We start from the raw sequence: 19,448 nt of genomic DNA on the forward strand, positions 1-19,448 counted from the left end.
CCTTAAAATTACAAATTTGAAAGGTATTTAGCCTTTTTTCTAGGATACACAGTGGTAACTGATGAGGGCAACTACACATGACCTTCCAGATTAGCAATTTATTCAATGGATGGAATTACATAACAAAATTTTAGCCACAGGCTAGACATTAGACCCGTGTCATTCAGCACCGTCTCGGAGGTATTGCCCATGTACAGACTGGTACAACTTATACAGTACCTCACAAAAGAAACAGCTTACAATAGTCTAAATTACAAAAGTAGTTTTCTTTCATGGCATTATTTTTCTGCAAAATAAAATCTGCCTGCATTTCACCTTCTCAAGACATGCATCATCAATACCTTTCGGAGCTTCTTATATATGAATACTGTATATGGAACTACAGCCCTCCCACAAAAATAAGCCATCCATGTCTAAAAAGTTTCCTTTCATTTAAAAATTCAATTCCTCTCTCTCCCAAAATCTAGTCACTTTTTCCTAGTTTTGATAAAAAGTTTTTGTAAGAAATCCCACATGGCTCTATGTAATTCTGGTTACATACAAAAAATAAACCAAACCAAAATATAATGTCTTTAGTGCAAGCAAAACTTACAAATCACGTCTTAGGACTAGCTGAGAAAGGTTAAGTATCACCTACCCATTGTGACCTTTAAACATTCTTAGCAACTGCTTCTGACGATGGTTGAACAATTTCACTGCTCCGTCCTCCGAGCCCGCTAAAATCAACTGTCCATCCTTACGGAACTTTCCGCCATAGGCTAGCCGCTTGAATCTTGTGAGACTACGCCAAACTTGAGCTGTCTGCTGGTGGTACACGTCGACCTATAAGAATGCATAGTTTTAGCATAAAGGACAGTCTATAAAATTTGCACCCCACCAAAAAAATACAGTTATATCCAAGTTTAAATGACATATTTGAATATTGTAACCTAAAGTACTGTCTTACAAATAGTATACCTTCATACTAATAGTCAAATGAAGCATCTTAGGTTGTGGTGTAACAACTTGGTAATACAGTCCTGTACTGTACACAAAAACTATTAGTAAAAAAATTGTAGGGTAAAGTCTTACTATAAGTCTCTAATGTTAATTTTGGAGTAAAGGAAGTCTAGAAGTCCAGTCAATTTGTATATAAGATAACTTGGATAACTATATTCTAAAAAAAAAAAAATCTTTTCTATCACATTTTTTTTTTTTTTTTTTTTTTGCAGATCACTAGTTTTCCTGCGTGTGTGACAGTTTTGTGGTTAAAATGAAAAAACTTGAAGATTTATAATTCTCCTATACTGTACTTACAAACCTGAGTTCTTTATAAAAGGTATATTCCAATAGCTGCTCTAGAACAGCAATTAAATTGTTAACAAGGTAGTTGGTTAACAAGAGATAGCCCAAGGGGGAAAAGCCACCAACTTGCCTGTCACAAAATAGCCAATTTTGTTCTTCGAGTTGGAACTGAGAGGGGGTAATTGGGGTTGAAATCTTTTAAGGACTCAAATATGCAAAGCTAGGAAAAATCCAAAAATTTTAAACCACTTGTACTGTAATATCAAAAATTTTAAGTAATTTTTATTTTTCCTAACATACTTACCGAGAACTACTTTCTTAGGAGTTACCTGTAACCTCCTCTCTACCGACCAGAGTTTTGTGTAGTGTACCCCCCACCCCGTTTTCTAAGGAGGCCTACCCCCGGCTTTAAGGAATGTGCCCCGAGGGTAGGCTTATCGTAGGTCGATGTCCGGCCGGGTCAGCCTCTTCAGTAAGTTCTATTGGATTAGCACAATGCTTGCAAGGGAAGAGAGGCACTCGGGGAAGGAAGGGAGGGCCATTACCCGAAAGTAGTTCTCGGTAAGTATGTTAGGAAAAATAAAAATTACTTAAAATTTTTGATTTGTTCCAACACGAATACTTACCTCGAACTACTTTCTTAGGAGACTTACACTTTAGGAGGCGGGAGTGCTATTCTGACCCCCTGACCCGGGAAGCGGAGGCCAAGAGGCCCAGGGATAACGGTACCTACTAGAAAACAGATGCGAGGGTAACTACAAAAGAGTTCACGTTAGTGTCTAAGTACTCACCCTTTGAAAAACTTCTTCTGATGCTTCTTCCAGTAGCGTAGTCGTGAAGAATGTGTTATCCAATGGTATCAGTTGGTACTCCCCGATAAGGCTAGGAAGCAAACCGCACTTGTGCCTACCGGTTGCTAGCCGTGATTGCGCCTGGGGCTTTTACCGTTACACCGCTTGGAGGGCGGAGATGACTGTTCCAATGGAGAACCCGTCTAAGGACTTCCTCGAGTAGTCCTTGAGGTAATGGGCAGTAAAGGTTGACTGGTTCGACCAAGTACCTGTTCGCAGGATCTGACCCACTGCCATGTTTTTCTCAAAAGGCTAAGGTGTTCAGGCCCCTGATGTCATGAGGTCGGAGGTGCCTGGCACTGCTATGCCTTCTTCCTTGTAGGCTCTGGCAATAACTTGTCTCAACCAGAAGGAAATGGTGTTCTTGGACACTTGTTTCTTATTAATACCTGTGGATACGCAGAGGCTCTTGATGCCTGGGCGGAGATGAGCTGTTCTTTCCAGGTATTTTCTAATTGTCTGTACAGGGCATAATTTCAAATCTTCTGCATTACTCGTCCTAGGGATGGCAGGTATTGAAAAACCTTCGAACTTCGGATCCCCGACTGCTGGGTTCTGAGTCTTAGCCACAAAAGAAGGCACGAACTTGAAGGATACTCTTTCCACCCCTTCGAATGAGAAACGTCATATGACAGACCATGGATCTCACCCACTCTCTTAGCGGAGGCCAAGGCCAGAAGAAGACGGCCTTGAGGGTGAGATCTCTGTCCACGATATCCTTCAATGGTTCAAAGGGGGGACCACACAACATCTTCAGGACCTTGGCTAAGTCCCACTGGGACACCCTACTCGCCTGTAGGGGGCAGGACTGCTCGAAACTCTTGACAAGCATCACTATGTGCCTCGAGGCCCCCAGGTCGATGCCCTTCAGGAGGAAGACTTGGCCTAAGGCGGACCGAACCCCTTTTATGGCTGGGATTGACATTCCCACCTTGTCTCTAAGAAACACCAGAAAATCTGCTATGTCTGGGACAGAGGCCTTAAGAGGTTTAATGCGCTTCTCAGAGCACCACTTCGTGAAGGAGGCCCACTTAGCCTGGTAGACCGCGGCTGACGACTTTCTCAGGTATAGCGACATTCTCTTAGCCGTAGATGAAGAATATCCTTCTTTCTTCAGGAGCCGCTCGATAGTCTCCAGGCGTGAAGACGTAGGGAGAGTGGGTTGTCGTGGAGCCTGAGAAAATGAGGTTGATGCAGAAGGTCTGACCTGTCGGGCAGAGGCCACGGTGGTTGACTCGCCAGGTCTTTTAGGTCCGCGAACTATTCTCTCTCCGGCCACCAGGGCGCTACCAAAGTCATCTTTAGGTTTCGGGCTGTCCTTACTCTGTTGAGCACTTGCCTTATCAACGTGAAAGGGGGAAAAACGTACACATCTAGATTGTCCCACTTGTGCTGAAAGGCGTCTTCTAAGGCTGCTTTCGGGTCTGGTACAGGAGAGCAATATACGGGGAGTTGTGCGTTGAGTTTTGTTGCAAAGAGGTCCATCCCCGGGGAACCCCAACGTTGGATGATGAGCTTGGCTACTTCCAGAAGAAGGGACCATTCTGTCCCTACTATCTGGCCCACTCTGCTGAGGCCGTCGGCCAGTACGTTTTTCTTCCTGGGAATGAACCTTGCTAACAACACCACTTGGTTCTCTTCTGCCCAATCTAGAATTTTTATGGTGAGATCGCACAACTCCTTCGACTTCAAGCCTCCTTGTTTCTTTATGTATGCCACTACCGTGGCGTTGTCGCACATCAACGCCACGGTGTTTCCATTTAGCAGACTCGCGAAGTGTAGGCAAGCCTTCTGGACTGCCTTCAACTCCAGGACATTGATGTGGAGTTTCTTTTCCCCGTCCAACCAGGTCCCTCGTGCTGTTTCGTCGAGGAGATGGGCTCCCCACCCTTGGTTGGAGGCGTCTGTGAACAGTAGTAACTCGGGGGGGTCGCTCTTGAAGGGCATCCCCTTGAGTGAGTTCGACCGGCAATGCCACCATTCCAGGGAGGGTCTCGTGTTTGGTAGAACTGGGACTAGAACTTGTTGTGAGTCCAGTTGGCACCAGAGGTTCTTCAGGTTCCATTGTACGGCTCTGAGCCTTACCCTCCCTTGGGGAACTAGTTCTCCAATGAGACCAGGTGACCTATCAGTTTCTGCCAGTCTTTCGCTCTCCTGGGGCGCTTCGACAGGAACGGCCGAATGATATTCATGAGGTTGTTTATTCTGTCCTCCGAAGGGAAGGCTTTTCCCAGAATGGTATCTAACGTCATTCCCAAGTAGTTCATTCTGGTGGATGGGGATAGGTTTGATTTTTCCGGGTTGATTACGATGCCCAGATCCTTGCAAAACTGGAGGAGTTTCATCCCTTGTTCCTCCAAGAGGTCCTTCGAGGAGGAAAGAAGCAACCAGCCGTCCAGGTATCGGATGAGGCGAATGCCTCGTTCGTGAGCCCACACTGAGACAGTCGTGAACACTCTCGTGAACACCTGGGGCGCTGTTGACAATCCGAAGCAAAGGGTCTTGAATTGCAGGATCTGGGAACCCCATTTTACCCGGAGAAACTTTCGACCTGAGGGGTGGACCGGAATTTGGAAGTAGGCATCCTTGAGGTCTATTTCTCCCTCAAGGACAGCAGGGCTGACTTCAGAGTGTCTATTTTGAAGTCCGTCTTCTTGATGAACTTGTTGAGAGCCGACAGATCTATAACCGGTCTCCACCCCCCTGTCGCTTTTTCTACTAGGAACAGACGACTGTAGAAACCCGGGCCTGGGAGAAGAATTTCTTCCATGGTGCCCTTCTCTAACATGGAGGACACCTCCTCTTGAAGGGCGGTCTTCTTCAACGGGTCTTTGGGAGCCAGCCATTCTGCCCGGCTGGCCGGGATAAGAGGGGGTGGTTCTGTTAAGAACGGTAGTCTGTAGCCCTCCTTTAGTACGGACACTTGTCCAAGGCTCCGCTCCGTGAGGCTTCCATGTTTGCCAATGTAGTCTGAGGCATCCCCCAACCCGAGGCTTGGGCGGGGATAGGGGGCCTCCCACTCTATCTCCTTCTGGAGGAGCGGCCTGAACGGTCTCTCCTAGAAGCAGAGTAACCTGTTCTGAAGGAGCTTGAGGATGCTGGAGCTCCCCTACGCGGGGGCTGAGGCGCTGAGGGCCAGGAGGAAGAGGGAGCCTCTCTCCTCGTCGTGCTGGGAGAGGCCTGGGCCGTCGCGGCACTATCTGAGACGGACCTCTTGTAAGGCGGTCTCCTAGAAGGCGTAGGCCTGGGGGTGTTAGACTCCTTCTTCTTCGAGACCTTCTCCATGATGGTCTCTAGTTCTTTCAGGGGAAACAAGGACTCCCCCCACAAGGGTAGGCTCCTCATGGCCCGCGCTTCCCTGTCTGGAACCTTCCGGGACACCTTAGCCAGTACGGTGTCTCTTTTGCGGAGTACCCAGTTAGCTGTCAAGGCGAGCGACTGGTATGTTAAAAACTTTAAGGTTTTACCCCCGGAGGTAATAAGTTCCCTCAGGAGGCTCTGCTGGTCAGGGTCCTCGGGGTCGAACAAGGCTTGTACTCCTACTAAGGTGGAAGCCCACCAGTCCAGCCAAGAGGAGACGTTCACCAGATCCCTTGACATTTCTTCCATCATGGAGGCCTCCGATGGAGAGAAACAAACTGGGGCCGAAGAAGCTCTATCCTCTGAGACGCCCTGACCCAGTATGTCAATGGGGGCCTCGGCATTACTAGCCACCACTTTGTCCACATACTCTTGTCCTAGGACCAGATCTCGGGCTAGAGGAAGCGCTAGAGACGTCTTAGGTTGGGTAGGGGTCTGCATTATCCGTAAAAGGCTTGATCTCCAGTAGTCTTCGTCCGTAGATGCAGGTTCCTCAATCTTATGGTGCCTCCTGATAAGGCCAACCACCCTCCTACAGGCCGAGTCCTCCGTTGGGGAACCCTCCCTCCCGTCAGCCGAGGTCTCGGCTTGGGACCGGGGAGCTGGGTTGCCGGGAACACCGGCTGGACGTCTAGTTCTTGGAGCCAGGGGTGCCGTCCTACCGAGGTACTGAACTGCATCGGCGAGGACGTCCGCACCAGGGGCCTGGGTTAACGCAGGCATCGCCGACTCAGCGTGGACTCTCGTCCGCTCAAGGGCTCTGGGTGACGAGGACGCGGTTCCCGTGGGCTGACCCGACAGCAGGAACCGTTCCTTCCGACCCGAAGGCCGCACCAGCTGGGCTGGTTTGGTCAGCCTGCCCGAAAAGAAGCGCGTTTCCCCCCGCTGGGCGGGGTGAACCGGAGGCTTCGAGGACTTACGCCTACCTGTAGAGTCCTTCCTACGGCCTGATCCCGAGGAGCCGGGTCACCGGGCACTCCCCACCGGGCGCTTCGGTTCTGGAATACCAGGCACTCCCTTGCGGTGGTACCGGTCTTCCCCGGCGGGAGCCTCCGCACCAGGTTCGGGGGTCAGAACCGGCATCGCCGTGCCGTCGAGGACTACCGTTCGTGTATTCTCTCTGGGGGACGAGGACGCGGATCCCCATGGGCTGACCCGACGGAGGGAACCGTTCCTTTAAGTCCGAGGGCCGAACCAGCTGTGCTGATTCGGCCAGGCTGCCCGTAAGGAAGCACGGTTCCCCCCGCTGGCGGGGTGAACCGGAAGCTTCGCGGCCTTACGCCTGCCTGAAGAGGCCTTCTCGCATTTCTCCCTGCGAGGGTTATATCTGCGTCTGAGAAGCCTTCGTGGCGAGAAATCCCTGGGCTGCCGGTCCGGGGAACGCTGCAATACAGACTTGGGAGGCTCCTTCTCGGCGACGCCCTCGGCTGCAGAAGTGACTGAAAAATACGCCAAAGAGCCTGGAGAAGAATTAGGGACATTTTTCCCCCACATGGGGTCATCAGAGGAGACGTGGCCTGCTTGCACCAGGACTCCGTCTCCCAACACACTCCCGAAAGTAGTTCTCGGTAAGAATGTCAGGAAAAACAAAAATTACTTAAAATTTTTGATTTGTTCCAACCCGAATACTTACCTCGAACTACTTTCTTAGGAGTTACCTTCCCCACAACGGACCAACCTCGTCTCCTACTCTGGGTAGGGGAGGGTAGTAGGGAAGCTCTGTCAGACGAGACGCCCGGCGAAACAAGGGGGGAAGGGGCGCTAGTCTTCTTAGGCGACCTCTTCGTCGCCTACTTCTTCTTAGTGCTATACCGCACCCACTCAAACTCCTGGGGAAGCGCAATGGGCACTTCCCCGCAACTGACTTACCTCGTCCCCTACTCTGGGTAGGGGAAGATGGCTGTATAAAGAAGCTCTATTCGACGAGGCATCGGGTGAAGTAAGTGGCGAGGAGAGGCTCGTGTTCGTATGAGACCTCTTGGATGCATTCTTCCTCTTGGTGCCGAAGAGCACCCACTGCACTACGTTCCAGGACTAGCACTCCTGACACGTGGCTGTAGGAGAACATAAGCTGCCCCTACACGACGAACACAGAGGATAAGGGGAGGAAGGATGATTTATTGTTAAATTGTTCCCTTCAGCTATTAATTCCTTGAAGGGAATCAAGGAATACACTGGGTAAGCACAAGGGTGGAAGGTGAACACACAGGAACACCCGGGAACAGTACACAGGAAACACAAGTTACCACGCGGGGAACACGTGAGACACTCAGAACGCACACAAAGGATCGATAGAGAACGAGGGCGACGTGTTTACACGTCGTGACCAGAGAACTTACTGAAGAGACTGACCCGGCCGGACATCGACCTATGATAAGCCTACCCTCGGGGCACATTCCTTAATGCCGGGGGTAGGCCTCCTTAGAAAACGGGGTGGGGGGTACACTACACAAAACTCTGGTCGGTAGAGAGGAGGTTACAGGTAACTCCTAAGAAAGTAGTTCGAGGTAAGTATTCGTGTTGGAACAATTCTATTTTCGTAATTATACAAACCTCAGCCAATTCATTAAAATTTTATAAGGTAATTATAACCACTGGATGGTGGCAGGTAAGAGGCTCACCCATCAGTCAGCTAGTAAATCCCTTTTGGCCTTAGGCATAGGACTTTCGAGGTGCTTGATGCAGGAACTGTAAATATGAGACTCATCCTTACACAGGAGGGAGTCCACATGAACCAAAATCTGGGAGGTATAACTTTCCCATGAAATGTCAGAGCATCTGGTCCTGCATAGGGATGACTTTGATGACTCCTGCTAACCTCCAAACAGCCTGAGCATGGAGATGTCACAAGTATTAGATTAGACCCCCAAAAAGTGTAAATAATACACAGTCACAGGAGAACTTATATCCTCATAAGGGATAAATTGTGCGAATGTATACGCATTACAAGAAATGGGTTTGCATTTATTCTATCAATCATCCTCTTCGTCTGGGATGATGGGGGAGATAATTCATAACAAATCTTCGTCCAAAAAAAAAGTTGCTCGGTAATGAAGCTCATCCGTATCAAACATCTGGTTCAGCTCATAACGGGCAAGACTTCATCTCCACGGGAGGGAGAAAGAAAAAAGTAGAAAGCAAAATCGTTCTAACTTTTAATCTAGACTTGTATCAAAATCCCTACCTTAAACATCACAAATTTTAAGTAATTTGTATTTTTCCTAACAGTACTTACCTCGAACTACTTTCTTAGGAGTATCTGGGATCTCCTCCCAACCGACCAGAGTTTTGTGTAGTTTACCCTAGTCCTGTTTTCTATGAGGGGTAACCTCAGGTGGAGGCATACGCGCCCTGAGGCTAACCCCGGGTCGTCCCATGAGGGAGCCAGGCTGGCTACCCAACCTGCTGAGCAGCCAAAATAGACCTTGTGGGTATAATCTCGTAGGTAGTGGGATGTGAAGGTCATCTGGCGTTCACAGACTTTTGCTTTCAAAACCTACATCAATGGCAGGTTCTTCCTGAAAGCTAGAGTGGGCCTGATACCCTTGATTTTGAAGGATCAGCGTTAGAAGAAAAGAAAAAACTAAAAAAAAAGAGATTAGAAGTCAACAACGATGATCCCTTGGAAAGTATTGTAGACGATCGATAAAATGATTTACGAAAGGTCCTGTAGAGAGCAAGGTTCTCCTGCAGTATAAGACCTGAAAAGCAGCCCTTAAAGTAAACTAAGTAAAGTATAGCAGAAAAGACTGCATCAATGGGTGACATGTCTCACAGCACCTTAATCAGGTCCAGCAGATGGCAAAATCAGAGGAGAAAGCCTCAAAGGGGCTGGTGGAGACCAAAACCTTCAGAAGCTTTCCTGTCTACAGAGCACCAATAATGCCCCAAGGTTGGCCCCAACTGCCTTTGGTCCAGGTCATTGCCGCTGTTATTGGTCGGTACATCAACAGTAGTGTCAAAAGGCAAAGGCTGAGGAGTATTACCTTTACCTGAAGAACCCCTCGAGAGTAATCTGAGGGTTTGTCCCCCAGGATCTCATCCAGATGACATAGCCCTAGAGAGTTCAAGAGAGACAACAGGTCGAGAAATGCCATATGAAAAGGAGCAAAAGAGCTTCCCTCTAAGACACTTTCTTCTTTATTACAACACCCAATGCAGAAGTGGCCACGACCTGCCCTCATCACAAATGGATGACTGCGAGTAGTCGGACCTTTGGCAAAAAAACCTACAGATGGTGGCGACTTTTTTTCAGGTCTACATGGACATAATAACTTATCCTTACACTCCTCAATTATCACTGAAACGAGAAAAAAAATTAGATAGGTAAGATTCAGGAGGCAACAAGACAGTATGCGCATACAGCTTGTCAAAAAGAGTGTCTAGCTGGCCGACAGGTAGGCAAGGTTTACCAGCTACCCGCTAGTAGCTATAAGCATAATGTTAAATTTAAACCATCACTCCAACTTCACCGATTGAACTCCCATTAAAGGTCATGGTTTGTATTTGTGTAGGAACTAAAAGCAATTTCATATCATTACAATTTTCTAATTAATATTTCTTTGCCTTTATTATTATTATTATTACTATCCAAGCTACAACCCTAATTGGAAAAGCAAGATGCTATAAGCCCAGGGGCTCCAATAGGGAAAAATAGCCCAGTGAGGAAAGGAAATAAGGAAATAAATAACTGAAGAGAACAAATTAACAATAAATCATTCTAAAAAAAGTAACAACGTCATAACAGATATGTCATATATAAACTATTAACGTCAAAAACAAATATGTCATATATAAACTATAAAAAGACTTATGTCCGCCTGGTCAACAAAAAAGCATTTGCTCCAACTTTGAACTTTTGAAGTTCTACTGATTCAACAACCCGATTAGGAAGATCATTCCACAACTTGGTAACAGCTGGAATAAAACTTCTAGAGTACTGCGTAGTATTGAGTCTTATGATGGAGAAGGCCTGGCTATTAGAATTAACTGCCTGCCTAGTATTACGAACAGGATAGAATTGTCCAGGGAGATCTGAATGTAAAGGATGGTCAGAGTTATGAAAAATCTTATGCAACATGCATAATGAACTAATTGATCGACGGTGCCAGAGATTAATATCTAGATCAGGAATAAGAAATTTAATAGACCGTAAGTTTCTGTCCAACAAATTAAGATGAGAATCAGCAGCTGAAGACCAGACAGGAGAACAATACTCAAAACAAGGTAGAATAAAAGAATTAAAACACTTCTTCAGAATAGATTGATCACCGAATATCTTAAAAGACTTTCTCAATAAGCCAATTTTTTGTGCAATTGAAGAAGACACAGACCTTATATGTTTCTCAAAAGTAAATTTGCTGTCAAGAATCACGCCTAAAATTTTGAAAGAGTCATACAAATCTAAAGAAACATTATCAATACTGAGATCCGGATGTTGAGGAGCCACCGTCCTTGACCTACTTACAATCATACTTTGAGTTTTGTTAGGATTCAACTTCATACCCCATAATTTGCACCATGCACTAATTTTAGCTAAATCTCTATTAAGGGATTCACCAACCCCAGATCTACATTCAGGGGATGGAATTGATGCAAAGAGAGTAGCATCATCTGCATATGCAACAAGCTTATGTTCTAGGCCAAACCACATGTCATGTGTATATAGTATGAAAAGTAATGGGCCAAGAACACTACCCTGTGGAACACCGGATATCACATTCCTATACTCACTATGGTGCCCATCAACAACAACTCTTTGAGATCTACTACTTAAAAAATCAATAATAATGCTAAGAAACGACCCACCCACTCCCAACTGTTTCAGTTTGAAAACAAGGGCCTCATGATTAACACGGTCAAAGGCAGCACTAAAATCAAGGCCAATCATACGAACTTCCCGACCACAATCAAGGGATTTCTGTACTGCATTGGAGATTGTAAGAAGGGCATCACATGCTCCAAGGCCTTTCCGAAAACCAAATTGCAAACTAGGGAATAGATGATTACCTTCAGCAAACCTATTAAGATGTTTTGCCAGAAGACGTTCAAAAACTTTAGATAATATGGGAGTTATGGAAATTGGGCGGTAATCAGTGGGACTTGAGCTACCACAAACACATTTACATAGAGGAGTAACATTACCAATTCTCCAACAAGTGCTAAAAGCTCCTCTTCTTGCTAACTTGCGTAAAATAACAGATAACTTTGGAGCTAAGAAATCTGCTGTCTTTATAAAAAACAAAGGAAAAATACCATTAGGGTCTACACCTCCATAAGCATCAAGGTCCATCAACAGAGCTTTAATCTCACGAGATCGAAAAGCTAAACTAGTTAGTTTAGCCTCAGGAAAACAGGAATGAGGAAGTTCAAGTTTTTCATTACTCTGTTTACTGTCAAAAACATCAGCCAAAAGGGTTGCCTTTTCCCTTGGACAGTGAGTGACTGAGCCATCTGGTTTAAGTAAAGGAGGAACTGTTGCATTTACACCAAAGAGTGCAGATTTAAGGGTAGACCACCATTTATGTTCCTGAGTTGTACCAGAGAGGGTTTCTTTTATGATTAAATTGTACTCCTTTTCAGTTGAGGCATAAACTCTCTGAGCAAAAGCTCGAAGCTGAGTATAGTTGTTCCAGGTCAAATCTGATCTGTTACCCTTCCAAAGGTGATAGGCCTCCTGCTTCTCCAAATAAGCACGTCTACAATCATCATTGAACCACGGTTTGTCCTTCATTCGGTACCTTAGCACACGAGAAGGGATACGCCTATCAATTATGTTGACTAGATTCTCATTCAAAGGGACAACAGGATCTACACTATTATATAATTGTGACCAATTCAAGCACAAAAGATCATGCAAAATCCCATTCCAGTCTGCTTGGGATTTCATATAAATTTTACAAGAATATGATATATCAGGGACAGGCTGCTCAGTCTTCACTAATAATGAAATCAAGGCATGATCAGAAGTCCCGACTGGAGAACCAACCTTACTAGTTATAACGCCAGGGGAGTCAGTGTATACGAGGTCCAAGCAATTACCAGACCTGTGAGTAGCTTCATTTATGATTTGCTCACAGCCTGATTCCGAGGCAAAGTCTAAAGCTCTTAAGCCATGGCGATCGGTAGGAGAGATAGAACTCAACCACTCCCTATGGTGAGCATTAAAATCACCAACAAAGACAAACGAAGCCTTTCTATCATCTTCTTGTATCTTAGCCATAATGGTAAGAAGACAATCGAAGATAGAATCATCCATGTCTGGATTCCGGTAGATTGAACACAAATAAAAGTTGTTATGCCTGCCACAAACTTTTATTACCTGAATCTCAAGACATCCACATTGATAGCAGGACTTATGAGAAGCAGGGTACTCAGTCCTAATATACACCGCCATTCCCCTGGCCCTAGGAATGGAATCACGTTTCAGCATTATTGGCTTCTTAAAACCAGTTATAAGGAGCTCAGATGAGTGCCTCATATTAGAAACCAAAGTTTCTGAGCACAAAAGAATATCATACTGTCTGGACGCAACTGTAAGGTCTCGGATATTTGCATGAAGACCACGAATATTGCAATACAGAAGACGACATTGACGAAATCTAGGACGTACTGGTCCCGGATTTCGCTCAATGTCTCCAGACAGCATAAGAATTAATAGAAATAAAAAAGAGACATCATACTTAAAAACTAGATTAACAAGAATTAAAACAAAAACAATATGTACAGAATAATAATAAAAGTGATTGATGATATCCATAGACTATAGTAAAAAGTCGGAAAAACTGGTCAACATGGAGGAGCCGATACACCATGCAAGGCTAAATACCCTCCAGGATAGCCACTCCAACTGAAGGGAGGACAGTAAGGATGGTTTTGAGAAGAAAAAATCAGAAAAAGGAAAAGACAACCTCTTGATAAACCACCAGGCATCCATGGCCCTTCTATTAAGCCTGCCTAACACACCATTTCAAAAAAAAACAAGAGGAAGAAAAAAAAAATAAAAAAATAAGATAGAATAGTGTGCCCGAGTGTACCCTCAAGCAAGAGAACTCTAACCCAAGACAGTGGAAGACCATGGTACAGAGGCTATGGCACTACCCAAGACTAGAGGACAATGGTTTAATTTTGGAGTGTCCTTCTCCTAGAAGAGCTGCTTACCATAGCTAAAGAGTCTCTTCTACCCTTACCAAGAGGAGAGTACACTGAACAAATTGCAGTGCAGTAATTAACCCCTTGGTGAAGAAGTGTTAAGTATCTCATTGTTGTCAGATGTATGAGGAAAGACGAGAATATGTAAAGAATAGGCCAGACTATTCCGTGTAAGTGTAGGCAAAGAAAAAATAAGCCGTGACTAGAGAGAGGGGTCCAATGCAATACTGTCTGGCCAGTCAAAGGATCCAATACCTCTCTAGTGGTAGTATCTCAACGGGCGGCTTAAAACACTAGTCTGGTAATATCTTATAACAGTGTGATAAAATTTCCGCAAAGTACCCTTCATACTGATAAAACAATTTATTTGCAGTCACGATACAATACTGTAATTCTTTCAACTGAATTTAGTGTACCTAAAAAAGATAACTGACCATGAAATGCTGACTATATTCTTATCTTAACCTTGAAGGCAGTCCTTATATTACTGAGATATAAATTCATGATAAATACCCTCCAAGGAATAAAATCCCTTGTCCCAAAACATAAACGTCTACTGACTACCTAGTGCCAATACGAAATATTGTACGTCTTTAAAAACTTACCTTTGGTCCTGAAGTAACAGCTATGTAATGGGGTTCCACAGGACTAATATCTATGGAGTCAATACTTGTGAATTCCTTGATTGTCACAGGAAACTGAAAAGATATGAAAGAAATTTAAAGCTTTTTATAAACTTTTGATTGCAAGTTAGGCTCTAAATACTATACCTATAAAAAATCTACTAATTTTCAAAGTTGTATAGTAATTAAGTCATTCTTATCATTACTAGCACTTAGTTGCAAAAGCTGAATGCTACAAACCAAGTGTTCCAACAGGGAAAAGAGCCAGAGAAGAAATGAACAAGATATATAACACATAAAGTACTGTATATATGAAAAATTAAGAAAAAAATATAAAATATATCAAGTCAGTAATGGCATCAAAATAGAACAGCTGTATATAAGCTATCAAATTATTTTCAAATCAAGTATAGTGCCGTGTACCGAACATGTTTCATACACGCTCGTACACTGTAACATTTTTTATTGTTATCTTATCACTCGCTTTTCCCTGCACTGTCAATACACCAACCTGTATAAATCTGATAGCTCATGTTTAACTTTGTTTGAATTTTTGCGACGTTCTTTTTCCCAAGTCCTGGTATTTATGCTTGATGTCTGATTAATAAAGTTCATTGCATTCACCTCGTCTCAAGTTATCACTTAACCCTTTTACCTCCAAACGACGTACTGCTACGTTTCACAAAAGCCATCCCTTTACCCCCATGGACGTACCGGTACGTCCTTGCAAAATAATGCTATAAAATTTTTTTTTTTTCATATTTCTTATATTTTTTTGAGAAAATTCAGGCATTTTCCAAGAGAATGAGACCAACCTGACCTCTCTATGACAAAAATTAAGCCTGTACGAGCAATTTAGAAAAAATATACTGCAAAATGTGCTGGGAAAAAAATAATCCCCTGGGGGTTAAGGGTTGGAAATTTCCAAATAGCCTGGGGGTAAAAGGGTTAACTGGTACCTGGCACAGCTGTAATGGCTTTCAAATGCTAGCTATGATAAAATTTAATCATTTAGCAGCACTTTCTTTAAAACTCTAGCATATCAGCGGATGCAGTTAGCTATGGAACAGAAAATGTAATTGTCATGACCATTTTTCATGCCGCTAATAGTAACCTGTCCACTAATTTACATTTATGCTGATAATTATCGCTGACACAATTCTATTAGAATTGACAAATGAGAGACCTAGAGAGGGCAAGGGCTTAAGAGGACAAAGTGTTACCCGAGATCTGTTAGGAGGAAAGACAAAAATAAAAGTTTCGCTATAGGTCTAGGTTAACGTAATATGAGTTAGTCAAAAAAAAAAGTCTAATATGTGCTTTTGAGGAAAATAAGTCCCTTTCAGAGGGGGAAATTGGAATCCCTAAATAACGTTGCTGTTGTTGAGATTATTGGACTTCCATTGATGTAAGTATTCAGTTATTGATACGGCCATATGACTAAAAGACAAACGCAGGTAAGAGATGACCAACATAATTAAGAGATTAAATCACATCATTGAAGTAACACCAAAACCTTCACCAACGTGGCTGATCCGAGTAGAAAAACATGTACCACTTGTCAAAACAAAGGAACAACGGGATAGTTCTTAACTGCGAGCGAAGCACAACCCAGTTGAGCGAAGACCAATTAGTGATTACACAATTGAGAGTGGGTGATGATGAAGACGAACAAGAAGGTCTCAACGGAATACTTCATTTATCATGAAACACACATGGTGTCAAAATGCTGACAAAATTATAAATCAGTGCAATAAACAGTTTGTAAAATATGAGACTTATAGAGCATATTTTGAATTTGTTTTGGCACGGGGTATATTTTTAGCTAATCGTGTAAGGGACATTTTTTAAGAAAATTGACGTTTTTCTATAGGAAATAACCATTTTTTAGTAGCAAATGTTGTACCGTCCGTAACTATAATAATACCAAATATAGCCGTACAATGTCAAAACAGATAAGCCGAGAACTAAGTTTACCTTGTGCAACTCAAGCTAATGTTGGGCTAACTTACCCTACGTAGATGACTTATAGTAGCCTAACTTACTCTAAGGTAGGTGATTTACCTTAGGGCTAACTTAACCCAAGGTAGGCCAATGCTAACTTAGCTCACCAAGTAAGGCTAACTTAACCTGAGACCAAGGCTAACTTATCCTCAAGTAAGTGACCTACAATAGGGCTAACTTATCATAAGCTAAGTGACCTTAAGTCAAGCTAACTTACCTAATTGTAGAGGTGACCTAAATAAGGGCTAACTTAAGGTAGGCAGAGGTTAACTTACCCTTAGGTAAATGACCTAAAATACGGACAACTTACCCCAAAGTAGGGATAATTTACCCAAAGGTAAGCGACCCTAAGTAGAGATAACTTACCCTAAGGTAGGTAACAAAAGTCAGACTAACATAAAACGAGACTTACCTCTAGATTCTTCCAGTACTGGGTATCTGCAGTTGCTTTGGCTGTATTTTTAAAAGACCTCGTCTCAATCCTCTTAAAAGACGCCATGATTACAGTTTATTAACGTTATTTGATACATAAAATAAGAATATTTGAAATCTCACAACTGTAACGTGAACTAAAACGACAGCATGAGTATGGTGGTAGTAGTAGTAATTCGGAGGTCGGTTTAGTAACGACTCTCCCTTATAATTTCTCATTATATTTTTTTCTGTGAACTAATACACTTTTTAAATATTAATTTTACATTGATATGTAAGCAGTAACATTTGGCTTAATTCGATTTTCTATTATTCGTCTCTGACTTTTCGCGATTCTTCAAGTCTTCTTTAAAAGTATTGTCAAAATAACAAAATTATTTTTATGTATAAAATAGGAAGAGGCTATTTAACCAGTCCCGGTAAAATAGACAAACCTACTTTTAAGCTTATTTTGCCGGTCCCGGTAAAATAGACAAACCTGCTTTTAAGCTTATTTTGCCGGTAAATAATTAAATAAAACTAAAAAATTACAAAACACTTGGAACAAATTTATTTATATAATTTTAAAGATAATTTTGAATCTTGTTCACTAAAAATTAAAAAAAATATATTAAAAAGATTATTTTAATCAATTATTAAAATAAATACAGCTGTCTTAGAACCTTTAGGCATAACAGTCTCTGCAAATCCAAAACTTTCCTTTCGGGAGGATTCTTTTACTTAGGTGCACCCACTGAAGACAACAGTCACAGACCACAGAATCCATCTTGCTCAAATCCTGACTACAGAGCTCACACGTCCACCGTGCTGACAATCTTGAGGCTTCATAAACATGCTCCACAGCTTTCCAACAGTCTGAATCAAAATATCGGCGGATTTTATGGATTGAAACATTTTCATCCAGACATGCTGCTGGAATTGAAGAAGGGTTTTGTTCTACCACATTTTTAGAGAGAACCTCTCCACGCATGGTACGGATGGCATCTTTGTCACTTACAAAGTAGCCGAGTACCTGTAGATCCCTGCCATTAGATGATTCTTTGATGAATGGAGTTGGCTCATCAAGTTTTGACTTTTTCTTTGGAATTCCCAGAACATTATTGTTTGACCCTTTGGGTCTACCCCTTTTCTTGGCTTTTGGAGGCAAAGTGACATTGTCTAATTTAGGATTAGCAGGTTCTGGAACTGCACTGTTCTCAGTAAAAGTGGGTGGTTCTGTTTCACCCTCGGCTGCAGATAATTCTGTACCTGTAGGTATTAAGTCAGAATTCTGTATATCTGGCAATTCATCCTGTTTTGTGCATTCAGTGATGCTGAAATTATGGTCAATTGGCATGATAATCACTGGTAGATCATGCTCAATAACTTTTAACAACTGCAGCTTGTTTTCCTACTTCCCACATCTTTACTAAATCCTCTAGCACACACAATCTTTGCTCATAGTCTTGGCTATACTCAGAAGCTAGGGAGGCTAGTTTCTGCCCAAGTAGAAGACCCTTCTTATATCTATCATTCACAGTCTGGTGACATCTTTTGCTAGTGAAACTGATGCTTGGAGGTTCAGGAATACTGTCAGCTATGGGCTGGAATACCCGGTGACCTGTTTTGTAGTTCTTCATAGTCCAACGTTTAGCAACTAGTCAGTGGCAAAATGTTCAACTGACTGACTGAATCAGAGTGCAAATATGTGACAATATGGCAGGGACATAGAAAAGTGGAATGTACATTAACTTGTTAGATCATTTCTTTCTTAGTACTTTTTCATACATTTGCCTGCAACATTGCCAGGAACCTATAAAACAATAAAATACTCATATTTGTTTGAGACCGGCAAAATAAGCTTCAAAGCAAGTTTGTCTATTTTACCGGACCGGCAAAATAAGCTTAAAAGCAGGTTTGTCTATTTTACCGGGACCGGTTAAATAGCCTATTCGTATAAAATACATCAAATTAACAGGAAAATGATTTAGTTCTTTAGGAACAGTGTAAAATGGAGGATAATTTTGTGTGTGTATATATATATATATATATATATATATATATATATATATATATATATATATATATATATATATATATATATATATATATATATATATATATATATTAAAAACATTGATAATGAAGTTGTGGACGATTGTATAATAGAATAATAGATCTACCCTTTTAAAAAGTAAGCTTACCACGTGTCTCTTACCATGCATTATAAGACTGATTTCAGCACAATGATTTCTTTATATTTTATTTTAATATTGTTTTCTGTTGGGTAATATGACAATTTCTGCTGTTCAAACATTATACTTGCGAGGTTTTCTTTTTTTTTTTTTAGATTGAGTAAATTATCAATCCTCTATGTAATTCACAATATCCCAGATTACATACAGAGGGAAATGGTAAAATTAAAACGCATATTTGAGTCCTACTAACAACTTGAACTTTGTAATTGGATTAAAGAAAAGATAATCTTACATACCCTGGGGCTTATAGCTTCCTGCTTTTTCAACTGGGGTGGTAGATTGGCAAGTAATAATAATAATAATAATAATAATAATAATAATAATAATAATAATAATAATAATAATAATAATAGGCTAACAACAACAACAATAATAATAATAATAGGCTAACAACAACAACAAATCATAATAATAATAATAATAATAATAATAATAATAATAATAATAATAATAATAATAATAATAATAATAATACACGTTTTAATGTTTTACAACTATATAATTTC

At 42.3% G+C, this 19,448-nt stretch overlaps 1 protein-coding gene across 1 annotated transcript in view; it reads right to left on the reverse strand.

Annotated features, from left to right (window-relative positions):
- The window catches only part of LOC137628499 (U3 small nucleolar RNA-associated protein 15 homolog), a 57,270-nt gene extending 40,393 nt beyond the window's left edge, over window positions 1–16,877 (reverse strand). Inside the window, exons 1-3 of the mRNA XM_068359654.1 lie at window positions 16,686–16,877; window positions 14,252–14,344; window positions 638–822 (exon numbers count right to left, since the gene is read on the reverse strand). Of these exons, the coding sequence (XP_068215755.1) occupies window positions 638–822; window positions 14,252–14,344; window positions 16,686–16,772 (365 nt within the window). The 5' untranslated portion in view covers window positions 16,773–16,877. The remainder of the gene's footprint in view (window positions 1–637; window positions 823–14,251; window positions 14,345–16,685) is intronic.
- Between the last annotated feature and the right edge of the window lie 2,571 nt (window positions 16,878–19,448).

This window comes from Palaemon carinicauda, chromosome 36 (assembly GCF_036898095.1).
Source record: "Palaemon carinicauda isolate YSFRI2023 chromosome 36, ASM3689809v2, whole genome shotgun sequence".
NCBI classification, from domain to species: domain Eukaryota; kingdom Metazoa; phylum Arthropoda; class Malacostraca; order Decapoda; family Palaemonidae; genus Palaemon; species Palaemon carinicauda.